The 15,948-nt window shown below is 42.8% G+C and overlaps 1 protein-coding gene across 1 annotated transcript in view; it reads right to left on the reverse strand.

The window, feature by feature from the left end:
* The window catches only part of SLC22A16 (solute carrier family 22 member 16), a 45,460-nt gene extending 35,307 nt beyond the window's left edge, over window positions 1–10,153 (reverse strand). The window contains exon 1 of the mRNA XM_066606984.1: window positions 9,841–10,153. Within this exon, the coding sequence (XP_066463081.1) occupies window positions 9,841–9,878 (38 nt within the window). The 5' untranslated portion in view covers window positions 9,879–10,153. The remainder of the gene's footprint in view (window positions 1–9,840) is intronic.
* Window positions 10,154–15,948: the final 5,795 nt, after the last annotated feature.

Here is a 15,948-nt window from a genome sequence, read left to right on the forward strand (position 1 = left end):
AGTAGCAGCAAAGTGGACAAGATTTCGAAAATCCTCTCTACGAGCTGCGAAAATAACCCGCACAAATCCCATGAGGAAATTGACATGTGGTGCAGAATTCAACTCTGCAGCATGTCAATTTTATTGCAGTCTTTGCAGCGGAATTCACCTCCTCTCAATTAGGGGGTGAATTATGCTCAGGAATTCACGATAAAATCTGCTTTAAAACCCGTTCCAAATGGTGCAAGTTTAGAGCCAGGCTGGATATGAGCCCCGTTAATGAGCTCCACTGGAAATCAGCCCTGTGTACACCCAGCCTAAGGCTGCGCTCAAACAGGCCTATGTTAAAACGCAGCATTTTAAAGTGCTTTCTAATGGCGTTTTCAAACAGCATTTGTTAAAGCACCCTCATCATTGCAATGGGTGTTGAGGTGCATTAAAAAGTGCTGAAATGCACTAATATTGAGCAGACAGTGTTCAAACGTGGTGTTTCTTACTCCACAATTTTTGAACACACATCTGAGAAGCACATAATTGAAATTGATGGAAGCGTTTTACAGGATAGGAGACTGAGTGCCCAAACTACAACCAAAAACCCACTTATTTATTGCAAAGTGGCAACATGTCAGGGGGCGGGGCTTATCACGACTTATGATTTTTACCTCAGTCGTTATAAAAAGGACAGGGCTGCTTCAAAATTGACAGGGGGCAGATTTTGACTGCAGTGGCCCCAGCGGTAATAGTGACCCCCACAGCAGCCCCAGCGGTAACAGTGACCCCCCACGGTGGCCCCAGCGGTAACAGTGACCCCCCCGGTGGCCCCAGCGGCAATAGGGACCCCTACAGTGGCCCCCAGCGGTAATAGGGACCTCCCACAGCGGCCCCCAGCGGTAATAGGGACCTCCCACAGCGGCCCCCAGCAGTAATAGGGACCTCCCACAGCAGCCCCCAGCAGTAATAGGGACCTCCCACAGTGGCCCCCAGCAGTAATAGGGACCTCCCACAGCAGCCCCAGCGGTAATAGGGACCTCCCACAGTGGCCCCAGCGGTAATAGGGACCTCCCACAGTGGCCCCAGTGGTAATAGTGACATCCCACAGCGGCCCCAGCCGTAATATTGACATAACACAGTGGCCCCCAGTAGTAATAGTGACAACCCATAGCGGCCCTAGTAGTAATAGTGGTCCCCTGAGACCGATATATTTACCCCCTCCTCCTCATGGAAGCTCCACTGCTCCTTTGTTCGGCACTGCTGCTGATCCCAGGTGCACACTGTGATGTCAGTGTGTACTGCCGGACACATCCTCCCCTGCTCTTGCGAAACCGAAAAGGAGACGTCAGAGGAGGAGGATCCTGGCTGCACACTGATGTCATAGTGTGGCCGGGATCAGCGCAGCTGAGTAAATATCGGCAGGGGAGCCACGGCCGCTGCAGGTGTTCACTAACATGGTGAGCGGCCGATGGCGGCACATGATAACAGGGAGGGCTCTGCGCCTCTGACACGCGTGCAATAGGTTCCCCACCACTGATATAGAGCAACGTTTGAAATGTCATGCTGAATGCTGTAAAAAACAGTGTGTGTGAGAATGGCCTAAGTGGAGTGAAATGAAAAAAAAAACACATTCTGCCATCTTTGGACGGGTCTTGTTTTATCACTTTATTCCATTAGTCAGTATGATTACGATACCAAATGTATAGATTTCTTTTTTTTACTGTACTTCTTTTAAAAATATCTTCAGAAAAAACTAAAATAATTAATAATTTTCTGCCACCATCTTTTGACTTCCATAGCTTTTTTATTTTTTCGTTGACATAGGGCTCGTTGACACAGTACGTCCTGTGTTGATAAGGGGCTAATGCCAGGTGGTGTAGTGGAAAGCTTCCCTTAGAACCACAGCACATGGACGCGATAGGCAAGAGCCAGCTGCCATTTTGAGAACAACCTGCCCTTAGATTTCAATAGAGACAAGTTTACCGTAACTGTTCAACTTTGAAGGAAGCCACAAAGCTGACTGTGTATCTCTTCTAGAGTCCACAAGCATTTTGTTCCTCCTGCTTTTGAACTACACAGTGACAGTAACCAATAAGTGTTGTGCCTCTATGTGAGAAATAAACCCATCAAGTGCCTGTCACAGAGCTTAGTACCACCCATTATAAGAGTATTTAGATACAAGGCTAGGGCAACAAACTGAATATTTGCCTTCAGTAAAGGAAAACCTAGCTACTTCAGCAAACTAGATAGTGTAGCTGTGTAAAAGTTTCATATATAAACTGCACCTTGTCCAATAATGAGTTTAACTCACAGTGGTGTCACTAAAGGTATACACTAACTGTATGTATAGGAACCTGCCTGTACATACTATATAACATTTACTGACATATCATAAGTGAAGAGGGCAGGCCCGAACGCAGGTTTATATGGGCTCTTGGGCAATACAGTCTCAGTGGGTCTCTTCGCAATGTGGCATAAAATCTTTCGGCATTTACCATACAACAGTGTTATCTTTATTCTGTGGGTCGACACCAATATGGTGCTACCACATATGTATAATTATTTCTTCTACATTTCATTACTTTTGCAGAATAATGACACAATTCATGGAAAGACAATAGTTTATGGCGCCACATTTCACAAGCTACAATAAGTATTTTTTTATAGATGGAGCTGTGTGAGGGCTCGTTTTTTGTAGGATGAGTTGAGGTGTTCATTTATACTATTTTGGCGAATATACGTCTTTGATAATTTATTTTATTTCTGATGGGGAAACAAATTTTTTATATATATTTTTTTCTTTTCAAGCGGCATCTAAAGACTTATATATACCTGTCACCTGTTGCTGATCACAAAACTGTCCATCTATATGGTGTCATGTGTAAAACTGTTAGTTGAAACATCAAGGTATTCATATTATACACGGTGCAGGTTGCCAAGGGGTTAAACACATTCAGATAGCAGGAGTAATAATGTGCTATCTAAACACATGAATCAAGATAGGAAGTTATGGGAGTTAAGGGTTATCGATAATGCCATTCTGTGAGCACTAAGTCACCTGCAGAGATTCACTCCATCTGGAAACAGTATCGTGATCCCACTACTGCATTGCCTCATCATGCCACTCAAGAAGCAAGACAGGTGGTGATGAGGTCATGCAATAGCAATAAGAAGAGTTGAGTGGTAATAGGTGAAGGGGGGCCTGCAGCGATGTTAGCATATAGTATGTTAGGCCGAAAAAAGAAATATATCCATCCAGTTCAGACGATTTGCCCTCTTCCCCCCAATGTTGATGCAGAGGAAGGCAAAAATCCCTAATGAAATAGAAGCCAATTTTCCTCATTTACAGGAAAGAACATCTTTCCTGATTCCAATCTGGATCACTGACCCTCAGATGCAATGATGCAGTGTTCAGCAGAGGAGCCTCCATGTCACTTCTCGGTGGGATTACCTGTTCATTTGGTATGTGTCATATATGCACACCTGTTTGGGATTATGGAGTGATTCATGTGGGTGTGTCTTGTATGCTGATTTGTGCCCAGTGTTCCTTGTTTGTTATTTAAGTGCTGTCCGTGTATGTGTAAGGTAGCTTGAAAAAGGCCCTCTTGAGGCCGAAACGTAGCCTGCCTTTTTTAAGAATAACCTTGGAGGAATAAAGATTATGGTGTTTTTATTAAAACCTGATGTGCTGCCATTTTTCTTATTTGTAACTGGATGACCCTTCTGAAGTAATCAGTGACTATAACATTTTATTGCAACTCTCAAGAAAGGCATCCAGGTCCCTCTTAAAGTCTTTTGTCAAATTTGCCACCAGCATGTCCTCAAGTAGACAGTTCCATAGTCTCACTGCTCTTACAGTAAAGAACCCCCTTATATGTTGGTGTAGAAACCTTCTTTCCTCTAGATGTAAAGGAGGCCCTCTTGTTACAGTCATAATCCTTGGTATAAATAGATGATGGGGCAGATCTCTGTATTGTCCCCTGCTATTTATATACATAGTAATTAGGTCACCGTTTAGCCGTCTTTTTCTAAGCTAAAAAATTCCACTTTTGATAATCTGTCTATTGTAGTCAGTTCATTCCATTTATTACTTTTTTGCCCACCTTTGAACCCAGTGAAGCTCTGATATGTCTTTCTTGATTAACGGTGTCCAAAACCGTACACAAAATTCCACGTGTGGTCTGACCAGTGACTTGTAAAGAGGAGGAACAATGGTTTCGCCATGTACCCTAATAACTCTTTTGATGCACTCCATGGCCCTATCTGCCTTTGCAGCAGCTGCCTGACACTGGTTGTTTGAATTAAGCTAACAGTTAACTTAAATCCCCAAGACCTTTCACATGTCAGTTTTGCCCAGTAGTTTCCCCATTTAGTGTGTAATGGTGACATGTATTTTTCCTCCCCATGTGCATAACCTTTAATTTATTAGTGTTAAACCTCATTTGCCGCTTTTCTGCCCAACCCCCAACTTATCCCTATCTATTTGCAATTACATTCTGTCCTCTCATGTTAATTACTTTACATAGTTTTGAATCATCTGCAAATATTGATATTTTATTGTGCAATCCTTCTATCATTTCATTAATAAATATATATATATATATATATATATATGTATAAAAAATAGGGCCCAAAACCAACCACTAGTAACAGTGAGCCAATCAGAGTATTTACCATTAATAAGCACCATCTGCTTTCTATCACTGAGCCAGTTACTTACCAACTTACACATTCTTGCCCAGACCAAGCATTCTCATTCTATATACCAACCTTTTATGTGGTACAGTATCAAATGCTTTTGAAAAGTCCAGATACACAAGATCCAAAGACTTCTCACTGTCCAGTCTATAACTTACCTACTCATAGAAGCTGATCAGATTGGTTTGGCAGGAGTGACCCCTCAAACTTATCCTGGAGTTATATGGAGTTAGGACTCTTACCCACTTGCTTTTTTTTAACACCATTTTCAATAGGACTTTCTAATGTTAAAAATGCATTGCAAGTTTGTGATTTGCAATTTTTGTGCGATGCGTTTTTAATATTAGAAAGCCCCATTGACAATCGCGTTAGAAACACGTAGCGATATCTCAACGTAAAAAAAAACCAAGTGGATAAAAGCCCTTATACAGCTATTTTTCGGCAGGTACTCCAGGATAGCATCTTTTAGAAACCTTTCAAGCATTTTACCCACAATAGAAGTTAGACTTACAAGCCTGTAATTTCTAGGTTCACTTTTTGGCCCCTTTTTGATTTTCGGCACCACATTGGCTGTGCACCAATACAGTGGAATAGAGCCTGTCACTATAGAGTCCTTAAATATAAGAAACAACTGTCTGTCTATAACGTTACCTAATTCCCTTAGAATCTGGAAGTGTATGCCACTGGGTTCCAGCAATTTCTCTATTTTAATCTTTTTAAGGAGGTTATGCACTTCTTTCTGGGTTAGATTTTAGTTGAGAGTTTATGTTATCACTCTGCATATCATCTCACATTTCCTTTTCCTCTGTGAATACACTGGAGGAGAAAAAAAACTTTAATAGATTTGCTTTCTCCTCACTGCCCTCTACAAGTTTTCCTACATTATTTTATTAAACAGCCAATGCTTTTTTCTATTTATATAATTAAAGAACCATTTAGGGTTAGTTTTACTCTCCTTGGCAATAAGTCTCTCTATCTCCATCTTTGCTGCTTTAATCTGCTTTTTTATATTATTTATTTATTTCCTTATAGGTTTTTACTGCTTCTTCGCTGCCTTCTTGTTTTAGTAGTTTAAATGCTTTCTTTTTGTTGTTTAATGTCCTCTTTACATTTTTATTGAGCCACATTTGGTTTTCTTCTATTCCTAAACCTTTTATTCATGTAAAGTATGAACTGTTCACAATAGGTATTCACCGTATATACCGGCGTATAAGACGACTTTTGAACCCCGAAAAATCTGCTCTGCAGTCGGGGGTCGTCTTATGCGCCGGTAATACAAAAAAAAAAAAAGTGTAAAAAAAAATAAATTCATTACTCACCTCCCCCGGTGTTCTGTCGCGCTCCGGCAGGATGTCGCTCGCTCCTCGTCCCCGGCGCAGCATTGCTTTCTGAATGTGGGGCTTGAAATCCCCGCTTCCAGAAAGCTAATACACACGCCGGCAGCCATGACAGCATTGAATGGCTGTGATTGGCTGAAGGCGCACGTGTTAGCAATCACACCCATTCAATGATGTCATTGAATAGTGTGATTGGCTGAAGCCACGTGCGTTTTAGCCAATCACAGCCATTCAATGATGTCATGGCTGCCGGCGTGTGTATTAGCTTTCTGGAAGCGGGGATTTCAAGCCCCGCATTCAGAAAGCAATGCTGCGCCGGGGACGAGGAGCGAGCGACATCCTGCCAGAGCGCGACAGAACACCGGGGGAGGTGAGTAATGAATTTTTTTTTTTCTCCACTGTATACCGGCGTATAAGGTGAAAGTTGGGGGGTCGTCTTATACGCCCCGTCGCCTTATACGCCGGTATATACGGTAAGATGTTTTTAAATATTTCCCATTTATTGCCTGTACTCTTATTTTTGAGGACATTATCCCAGTCAATAAGGTTTAAGGCATCTTGAGCTGATGGAACTTTGCCTTCCTAAAGTTTAGTATATTTGTAGCTCCCCAATAAAACTCTGTTATATTTAGTGGCCTTTAGAAAATCCCTATAAGGATTTTATTATTGTTTTTCCCTCCATGTATTCCTACCCATAGAGGCTCCACATGTTCAGCTCTCACATATGTCTTGTTGTAGTGTGGGCTTTAAACAGGATTTTATATAAAGACAACCCCTCTCCCTTTCCATTTTTTATGTTGCCTTCTCAGACTGTAAACGTGTAAGACTGTAAGTTCACTGCCCAATCACAGCTTTCATCTAACCAGGTCTCAGTTATTCCCACCATGTCGTAGTTTTCCTCAGACATTATTACTTCTAGTTCATCAACTTTATTGGTCAGACTTTTAGCATTCGTCACTATACAGTTTAGAAGGTTCTGGTTATTTTTTATATTATGTGTATCACTATTAACTATTCTGTTAGTTCTATTTGCACCTCCCACCGCCCCACCTCCATTTCCATTACTTAATCCCAGGTCTCTGTCTATACTATCTGGCCCTCCCACCGAGTCCCTAGTTTGAACACTTCTCCTACCTTCTAGCCATCTTCTCCCCCAAAACAGTTGCACTTTCCCCATTGAGTTGCAGCCCATCACTTGGTCAAACCTATAGCCATCAGCAAAGTCCACCCAGTTTTCCAGGAATCCAAACCTCTCCCTCCTACACCAACTCCTGAGCCACTTATTTAATGCAATGTGTAGAATTCGAATGCCAAAAAGACAACACACTGTTCGATGATCCCGGTCTTTCTGGCAGATTGTCCTTTCTGTCATCCTAATAATTGAGTCACCCAATACCAGGACCTGTCTAGCCTGCCCTGCCCTTCTATTTCCCTTCTTACTGGAGCAGACATTCTCCTAGCGGTCAGGGGCCATGTCATGCTGCAGCAGTGCTAATCATGTAACAGCATCCCCCTCATTTGCCAACTTTGCAAACTTGCTAGAGTGTGCCATTTCAGGACTAGCATCCCTGGATCTATTCCCTCTACCCCTCCTAACTGTTACCCAGCTAGTTACCTGCTTATCTGCTCTCCCAAACTACCATACACATCATATCTACCCCAGCAAGTGCTTGCTCAGTGAGCAGCGAACTCCTTTCCATGATGCGAATGGAACTCAGTGTTGTAAGCTGCTCATTTAGATCTAGAATCTGTGCTTCCAAATGCACAACACGTTCACATTTTGTACAGCAGTATGCACCCTTGAAGACTGTTCAAGGACTGGATACATGGCACAAAGATGTACACTGAATGGCATTGCCGATCATGCAGCACATTCTAAATGGGGATCGTAGGGACAGAGTAGATAAAGTAGTACATGCAAAAATTCAAATAGATAAGCAGTAATTAAATAAATTACTGAATCCAAAGTCACTAATCCAAGTAACACACTTAAGACACAGTACACTTAGAATACAGCTCGCACACTCACTCAGCTCACACGTACACTTATGCTTAATTATATAGCACTTATCCGTAATATTGCTTATCCTCCTCCGTTTGTAAAGTGCACAGGAAATTGAGGAGGATTTGTTGAGGCAGGCCCACGTCTGGCTCAAGGGCCCACTGGGGAATTGACTTACTCCCCGATGGGCCAGTCCAAGCCTGCTGAGCACAACAGTGTCATAAGAATTGGGACTGCACCATGGCTTAATTACAAGTCGCACAAGAGTTACTGCTTATTACCTGAGGCTATCGATGTGTAATGAAGCCAGTGTCGGCCACTTGCAATCCAGAGATATGGTTACAATATAGTAGCTATTGTTACTGAATCAGCACTGCCCGATTCTCTGCATTACCTGCTCACCTGGCCGCCACCTGGGGGGGAATCCAGAGCCTTCTGTTACACTTGGCTATCATATTGGCAAATTTAAAAAAAAATTCTAACCTAGTGGAGTGGGCTCCTTCAGGTTCAGTTGGCCCCAGCACCTGTCTGAGCTTGTTGGGGGTTGATGGAGGTAAGGACTAGAATTGTGAGCTCCTGTTATTCCTGGGCATATAGTCCTGTGCCTAAGCATAAATCTGGGCCTAGTTTTCACACCTACTAATGTGTCATTCGCATTAAGAAGGTAATCCCTGTTGTTGTATTGAATTGCACCAGTCTAAGCCCATAGCTGTCTGCTTCTGGGTACATTCATCCATTCATCAAATTAAGGCAGTCTGCCAGATTTAGATGATTTTATAAATTGCCTGCAGATATGAAAATCCTTGCAATTTATTAAATGATTCTTAGCTGCATCTGACTACAAAGCTCACTATTGTGAATAATATTTTTAATAAAAAAAAGGGACAAGATTTTTGGAAATAAATATGTCCAACGTGCATACAGAGAAGAAGATATTGCTTCTCCTTAGGGAGAGCACCTAGTAGGTGTGAGGAGACTAAGATCTCATGTCCAGTTGCACTCACGGATTCCATCTGCTGAATCCCGCAGCGGAATCCAGCCGTACCCGCAGACATAGACAGAAAAATACATTTCCTTACCTGTCCAGATCCAGCACGGGTCTCCTCCGTGCCGTCTGGATCTTCTTTCTTCAGCACAGAGGATATATCCGGGCTTGCCGGCGATGTGCGCAGTGCCTTTTTTATTTTTAAGTCTTTTGCTTTCCCGCAGATCAGCGGCACGTCCACAGTGACAGCTGTGGCTGTGCAGCGGATCGGACGGCTTCCATTGACTTCAATGGAAGCCATCCCTGCGGGATCTGCAGAAAAAAGGAGCATGCTGCGATTTCTTCCCGCACATGCAATCCGCCAATGATATAATTTTGAAAGTGTTTTCAATACAGTTTGGACTTGCTGAATAAGCATTATTTTACAGTCTACAAGGCTAGAGATACACAGACTACAAAAAAACTAAGAAAAAGGTGTTTTTAAGAAAAAGTCTTAGACTGGACCAATACTTTTTAGCCTATTACAGTTGAAGTCGTCCTCTTTACAGCATTACATATGGTGTTTGCATTAAGTTGTCCAGCTTGACAGCGGTTTGTGCTGAAGGTTGTGTTCCCATACTACGCTTTCTGCTCACCAACTACTTATAGCCTCCGTCCCTGATCTAACAATAGCCCTCTCTTCTCTCATAAACTGAAAATACAGCACAGCTTTCTTACACTAGAATCCGTTCTTTCAGGCACTACACCCCAAGACTCCACACACCTTCAAACCTTTTACTTTGATTCAGTCTTTTCCCCACTTTTAGTACATACTTTATATACTTAGTGCAACTTTAAAGACAGCTTACCTTCCAAAATGTCCCACATAGTCAAACAGACCCTCCATGCCCAGGCAGCTGCCGCTCTGGTGTGGTGTACAGCTTGAGATTTGACCCTGGATTCTTGTACTTATTCAGCTGGGCATGATTGTAGAGCCAAGTTGTTTTGTAACTTGTGTATTTCAGTTGATTATGGTGATGTCAGTTTGCTGTGTAAGTGCATCCTCATAAGAGATATAGCCTTATCAGTAAGCCATTCATGTAAGTAGTGGAGAATATCTAGCAGTTCCCTGAGCTGGTTCAGATAGCAGACATGTGTAGGTTAGGAGAGCTCTTGTAGAGACAGCAGCTCCTCCTTCACTTCCTTACTTCATGGACAGTTCCAGTAGGACATTTTAACCCCTTAAGTCCACAGCCTAGTACAGCCTTGAGAGCACAGCAATTTTTTTCATACTGCCACATTTCAAAATCCATTATTGGTTAACTTTTTGTTTTAACTTTTCCTTGCTGGAGGGGCTGGAAAAAAAACAATTCTATTCTACAGTGTAAATGCTGCACTATTCACCTTGTGGCATAAATAACCCCTTACATTTATTCTGTAGGATTATAAAGATATCACATTTTGCTTTTTCTTTCTATTTTACTACTTTTTAAAACACTTAATTTTTTTGAGAACCATCATTTTTTTATTTTTTAGTCAACAGAACTGACTGAAGGTTTTTTGTTTTTTTGTAAGACAAGCTCCAATATTAATTTTGGGTATATACAACTTTCAAACTTTTTTTTGTTTTATGTTACCTACACTTATGCAGTTTTCATTGGTACCATTTTGGGGTACATAAGGTAAATATCCAGATAGTAGACAAAAATGCTTTCGTAGAGACCGTTAGGGACCTTTCACATGGGATGAAATTACGCTGCAGGACGCACCATGGGCTACCTGCGGATTTTGATGCGGAATTGAAAACAGCTTGTAAACTGCCTGCCATTCCACATCAAAATCAGCAGTTAATAAATAATAATAATGATTTTTATTTATATAGCACCAACATATTTCGCAGCTCTTACAAAACAGGGGAGAACAGATTCAAGAAGCACTGTTACATGTAGTAATCAGTTGATGGAGACAGTAGGGGTGAGGGTCCTGCTCCAACGAGCTTACATACTACAAGTAATGGGGTGATACAGAAGGTAAAGGGGCTGGAGATGTGCACAGTATGGCGAGGTGGAGAGTGAGGGATACTATACATATAGACAATGGTCAGACTTGAGCCGTGTGGTGGCTGAATCGGTGTGACTACAGGGATCGGTTGATTACGGTTAGCAGGAATTGCAGTCAGTAGGGCAGGGAGCATGTTATCAGTGGGAGTACAGAGGGGTTTGGTTTAGGTGATATGGTATGCCTCCCTGAAGAGTTGCGTTTTTAGAGCATGCCTGAAGTTTAGTGTGTCAGTGATTACCCGGATAGCTTTTGGTAGCGCGTTCCAGGAGACTGGTGCTGCTCTGGAGAAGTCTTGGAGAGGGGAATGAGAGGCTCGAATTAAAGGGACACTTAATCTGATTTCATTAGCTGAGCGGAAGGTGCGGACTTGGTGGTGGAATGAGATGTGGGAGGCAATGTAGGGCGGTGTGATGCTATGGAGATTTTTATGGATGAAGGTAGGGAGTTTGAATTGAATTCTATTTTGACGGGCAGCCAGTGCAGTGACCGGCAAAGGACAAAGGCGTCCGAGTAGTAGCTGGAAAGGAAGCCACTTTCACATGGCCAATAACATTACATGACATTTGTGCATTGCGAGACGCACCAATCTCATATGCATATGAACCACCTTCTTTTCAATGCAGTCATATACATGAGTGATTTTTTTTTTTTTTCCGGAGTACGTCCCATCTTTGGGTGTTCCCCTGGAATGCCTCGCCCATTGTTTTCAATGGGGCCAGGAAAAAAATTGCACTGCGTTACAAGGTGCATACATTGTGATGCATAGTTTCCCATTGAAAACAATGGGAAACACTTGCCAATTTCAGGTGAGGCTGAAAGCCGTGCCGGAAGATCGCTACTCCCTGAAGTAATGCAAGTTATTTTTGACCCAAAAACGCATTGCATCCAGGGGAAATTGCAATGAGTTTCACACTCCAATATTGTGCTCGCCCGTGTGAAATTAGCCGAAGGCTCCTTTACATGGCTGTGTTTGCATGCGCTAAACACAGAGAATAGAACCCATTGATTTCAATGGGTTTGTTCTCATAAGTGCATTTTGTGCACGCATTTCGTGTGTTCACAGAAAAATAGGACCTGCTCTATTCTCCAGGGTTTTGCGCAGCAATGGCCCTATAAATGTCTATGGGAGGTACGCACATACGCAAGGAGAAGGGTGAAGCACTTCTCAAAATGCAGGGAAAAAAGACAGCTGGACCTCATTAGGCTTTAATAGCCAATCAATTCCACGGAGAGTGTCACACGCGCGTGTGAACTGGGCGTGCATGTGCAAATATTCCAGTAATATGCACTAACACACGTGCAACAGGCTGATTACCTTGCTTTTCACTTGCACTGCGGCAAGCATATTTGCACAAATGCTCGTCTGAAGCAGCCGTCAGACCTGCAGATTTTGATGTGGAATTCAGCAGCTGTGGATCTGACTGCATCCTGCGGCGTAATTCTGTCCTGTGCGAAAGGTCCCTTATAATCCAGAAGTTGACATCCCAACACAAATGTGTTTCAGAGATAAAAAACCTTCTTATTCATTGCATTTAACCTCACATACCTGCCGAATATTTAAAATTCAAGGTATGCAATTAATAATCCTATACTAGAACAGTTAATGACCAAAATCAGGCCCTCCTGGTCACTAGGCACATTCATGCACTAATTAAAGTGGTTCATTAATGAAAATAATCCAATACTCACCTCCCCTGTCAGTCTCCTTACCACATCTTCTCCTTGCTGATCTTCTCCTGGCTCCTCCAGTCCCCCGGGTTACCTCACCTCCAGCTGGCCGGGTCCTCTTCTTCCTATGATGGAGCATCCATTGCCGGCATTCTGCTTCCTGCAGGGCAATGTACGCTACGTCACGAGTGATGTAGTGTTCACTGCCTAGCAGCCTGCTTTAGCGCGACTGCACATGTGCAATGTCTCATCACTAATGTTTCATATACTCTATAAAACACTAGCAGCGAGATATTGTGCAGTCGCGCTAAAGCATATCGTGCAGTCGGCACTTGTAGCGTTTTACTGCCCCGCAGGAAGTGAACTGCAGCTAATGGTTGGTCCTAAACAGGAAGAAGAGGATCTGGCCGGCTGGAGGTGAGGTGACCATGGGGTCTGGAGGAGCCAGGAGAAGATCAGTGGGGAGAAGATGCGGTAAGAAGCCTGACAGCTGTGGAATAGGTAAGAATTTTTTTTTCTAATGACAAAACCCCTTTATTGCAACTCATGTGGCTGCACAATAATTAAACATTGTTGAGTTCAATTTTAGAGTCTATTTTTTCTGTACATTTAGATTTTGTATTATTTGGTTATCCATGATGCATTCTAGTACTTGTGATTTCTCTTTGTTTTGATTTGTGCTACGGCGATAGTCGCTGCAGAGTGTACTTTGTGATTGAAGTCCAGGTGACCAGTGCAGTAGGGCTGCTCACACCAAGACTTTAAACGTCATATGACGGAGAAATTAAATGATGGAGCCCACACAGTTATGAATTCATCAAAGAATTCCTACCTGACCTGGGTCAGGCAACCTTTATTTATAGCCCCAATACATTGGGTGTGTCACTGGTTATTGGTCAATTAACTTTGCAAGGTTATTGGTTAGTTTTTAATTCAACATTTCATAGGTTAATTTAAGACTTCTTCATGTCCATTGATTACATCTCATTATTCTTAGTATAGTTTCTAAATTCCAAGAAATATCATAGTTCATTGGACAGTTCTCAACCCAACATCTCAGTGGTCAATTAATTCTCACTCATTGGGATATATTCTTATTCTTCATTTGCATCCCTTGAAGAAGCTTTTAAGTCACAGTGAATAACATCTTGACAGGGTGCCAAGAGGCCAAGCGTAGAACATGTCCTTATCTCATATCACCATATGTTCCTCAGTACTTAAACAAGTGGTATATTTGATGGTGTCTGTTATTGCACAGTTTAAATTCATACTAATATATATATATATATATATATATATATATATATATATATATATATATATAATTGCTTATAATCAAATATCGACCTTTACAATTTGTAAAGCAGCCCTCTGGTTTTGAGACAAAATTCTGTACCAGGACCAGAAAGGGAGGGGGTTGTGTTACCTGCACTTGTTCGTGCAGTCCCTTCGATTCATTGGTTCCAGGTCCTGTTTCCTGCCATCCAACATGGCTGACCCAATCTTCAGACTAGATAAATCCCCACAGTGTATTAAGAGTGTTAAACTACCAACACACTATACCTGCTTTCTTACTGGCCTGAGCTGCTCATTTGATTAGCCCTGGCCAATCAGACAGAAGTGCACAGTGTGCATTTGATAGTTAGAAAATTGCTGCAGCTGTAGTGGCCTGAAGTTAATGGAAGTTTCCAGAATGTACTTGAATGATCTATGCTTGTTCTGTGCCTATGTAATGTCCTTGTTTTGCTTGTAGCCTAAATCAGCGTTATGTGTATTGCATTTCTGCAGCACCACAAGGGTTAACTGCCTGTGTATGTCTGGAAATTGTGTCAGTTTGTGTGTATTTGTGTTAGTCGCGTGATCGTGCTTTATATATGTGATTGCAACGTGTATGTGAGGGAGTTAGTTATGGAGAAGGAGTAGTGGTTGGAGTCAGCCAGTATGTGTTCTGGTCAGAGCGAGTCTGCGTGCACACAGACACCATCGGTCTACGTGTAGTGGAGGTGGAAGAGGCCGAGAGATTGTTGGATGTGTGGACTATGCTAATCATTCCAAGTGACTGCAAGATAAGCGTTAGGTACTGAGAGGAAGATGAGCTGCTGTTATGCGAGTATCTATGGAGTAGGTGTGAGCAAGCTGGTGTTGAGAGAATTTATGCGGCGAGAGAGAGAAGACACAGATAACTGGGACTGTGGACTTTGTGTGAATGCCCCATGTACCTCCATCGCTATTACACTCAGTCTACTGTAAGAATGTTAATTGGACGTTCAGTAAGGCTGCATTTCCACGGGCGCGATAACGCCGCCACGCTGTCTGAAGCTTTCCATAGCACTGCTATTAAAAGCGCAGCCGCGGGTCCACGAGCAGAGAATCATAGCAATTCTCGACTCGCGGGATTTAAATCGCAGCATGCTGCGATTTGCTGCGATTCTCCGCGGTGAACCTATCTGTCAGATAGACTCAGTGCGGAGAACCGTCAGCTGTCTTCTGCTCCCCAGTGGCAGCCCCCATGGCGGAGATCTGCCACAGGATATCGCTACACCCGTGGACAGGCAACCTTAAGCAGATATCATCGACCGTTCCCGGTGTGTCCAGAAAAGTACTTATCCTGTGTGGACTCTATTTATTCTACTGGGGAGTTGCATCAGAAGAAAGGAACGGTCGCGTCACCCTTGACAACCTTGGACTTACAGGTAACTTTGCTGGTTACCCATCTCATTTTCCCTGTCAAATCCTCCTGTGGTGACGTGGAAGTGTCCCGGGTTGCCCGTAACTGGGGAGAGAACGGTAGAGCCACGGTGACAAGCGACCATCTCTAAACCCCTATGCTGCACAGCCATCTTGGATGACCCGTAAACAGGGCAAGTATCTGCAGTATTTATACCCCTCACTCCCCCTGTCCTTGGACAGAATTTTGCATCCAAATCGGAGGGTCACTTTAATTGTCCAAGTAGACTGCTCGTTACTTTCAGCCTAGGCCATGTGATTTACCACGTGACCTGTTCTACTGAAAGACGGGCAATGCTAGGTTTTAGTTTGTTTGACGTTCTTTGCAGTACAACAGGCTATCAAAGTAAGTGAGTGAGATATATTATCTATGTACTTTGTATGTCTTATCTCCCTCTGAGCCATTACTGGAGTTTATGATGTTATGCCGTCCTGTCATTATTGTTCAGCCACACGAATGACATTAGTCTGTAAATGTCTCTAATGGCAAGCATATTTATTCCAGTACAGCATTATGTATT

Source organism: Eleutherodactylus coqui, chromosome 1 (assembly GCF_035609145.1).
Source record: "Eleutherodactylus coqui strain aEleCoq1 chromosome 1, aEleCoq1.hap1, whole genome shotgun sequence".
In the NCBI taxonomy this organism is placed as follows: Eukaryota; Metazoa; Chordata; class Amphibia; order Anura; family Eleutherodactylidae; genus Eleutherodactylus; species Eleutherodactylus coqui.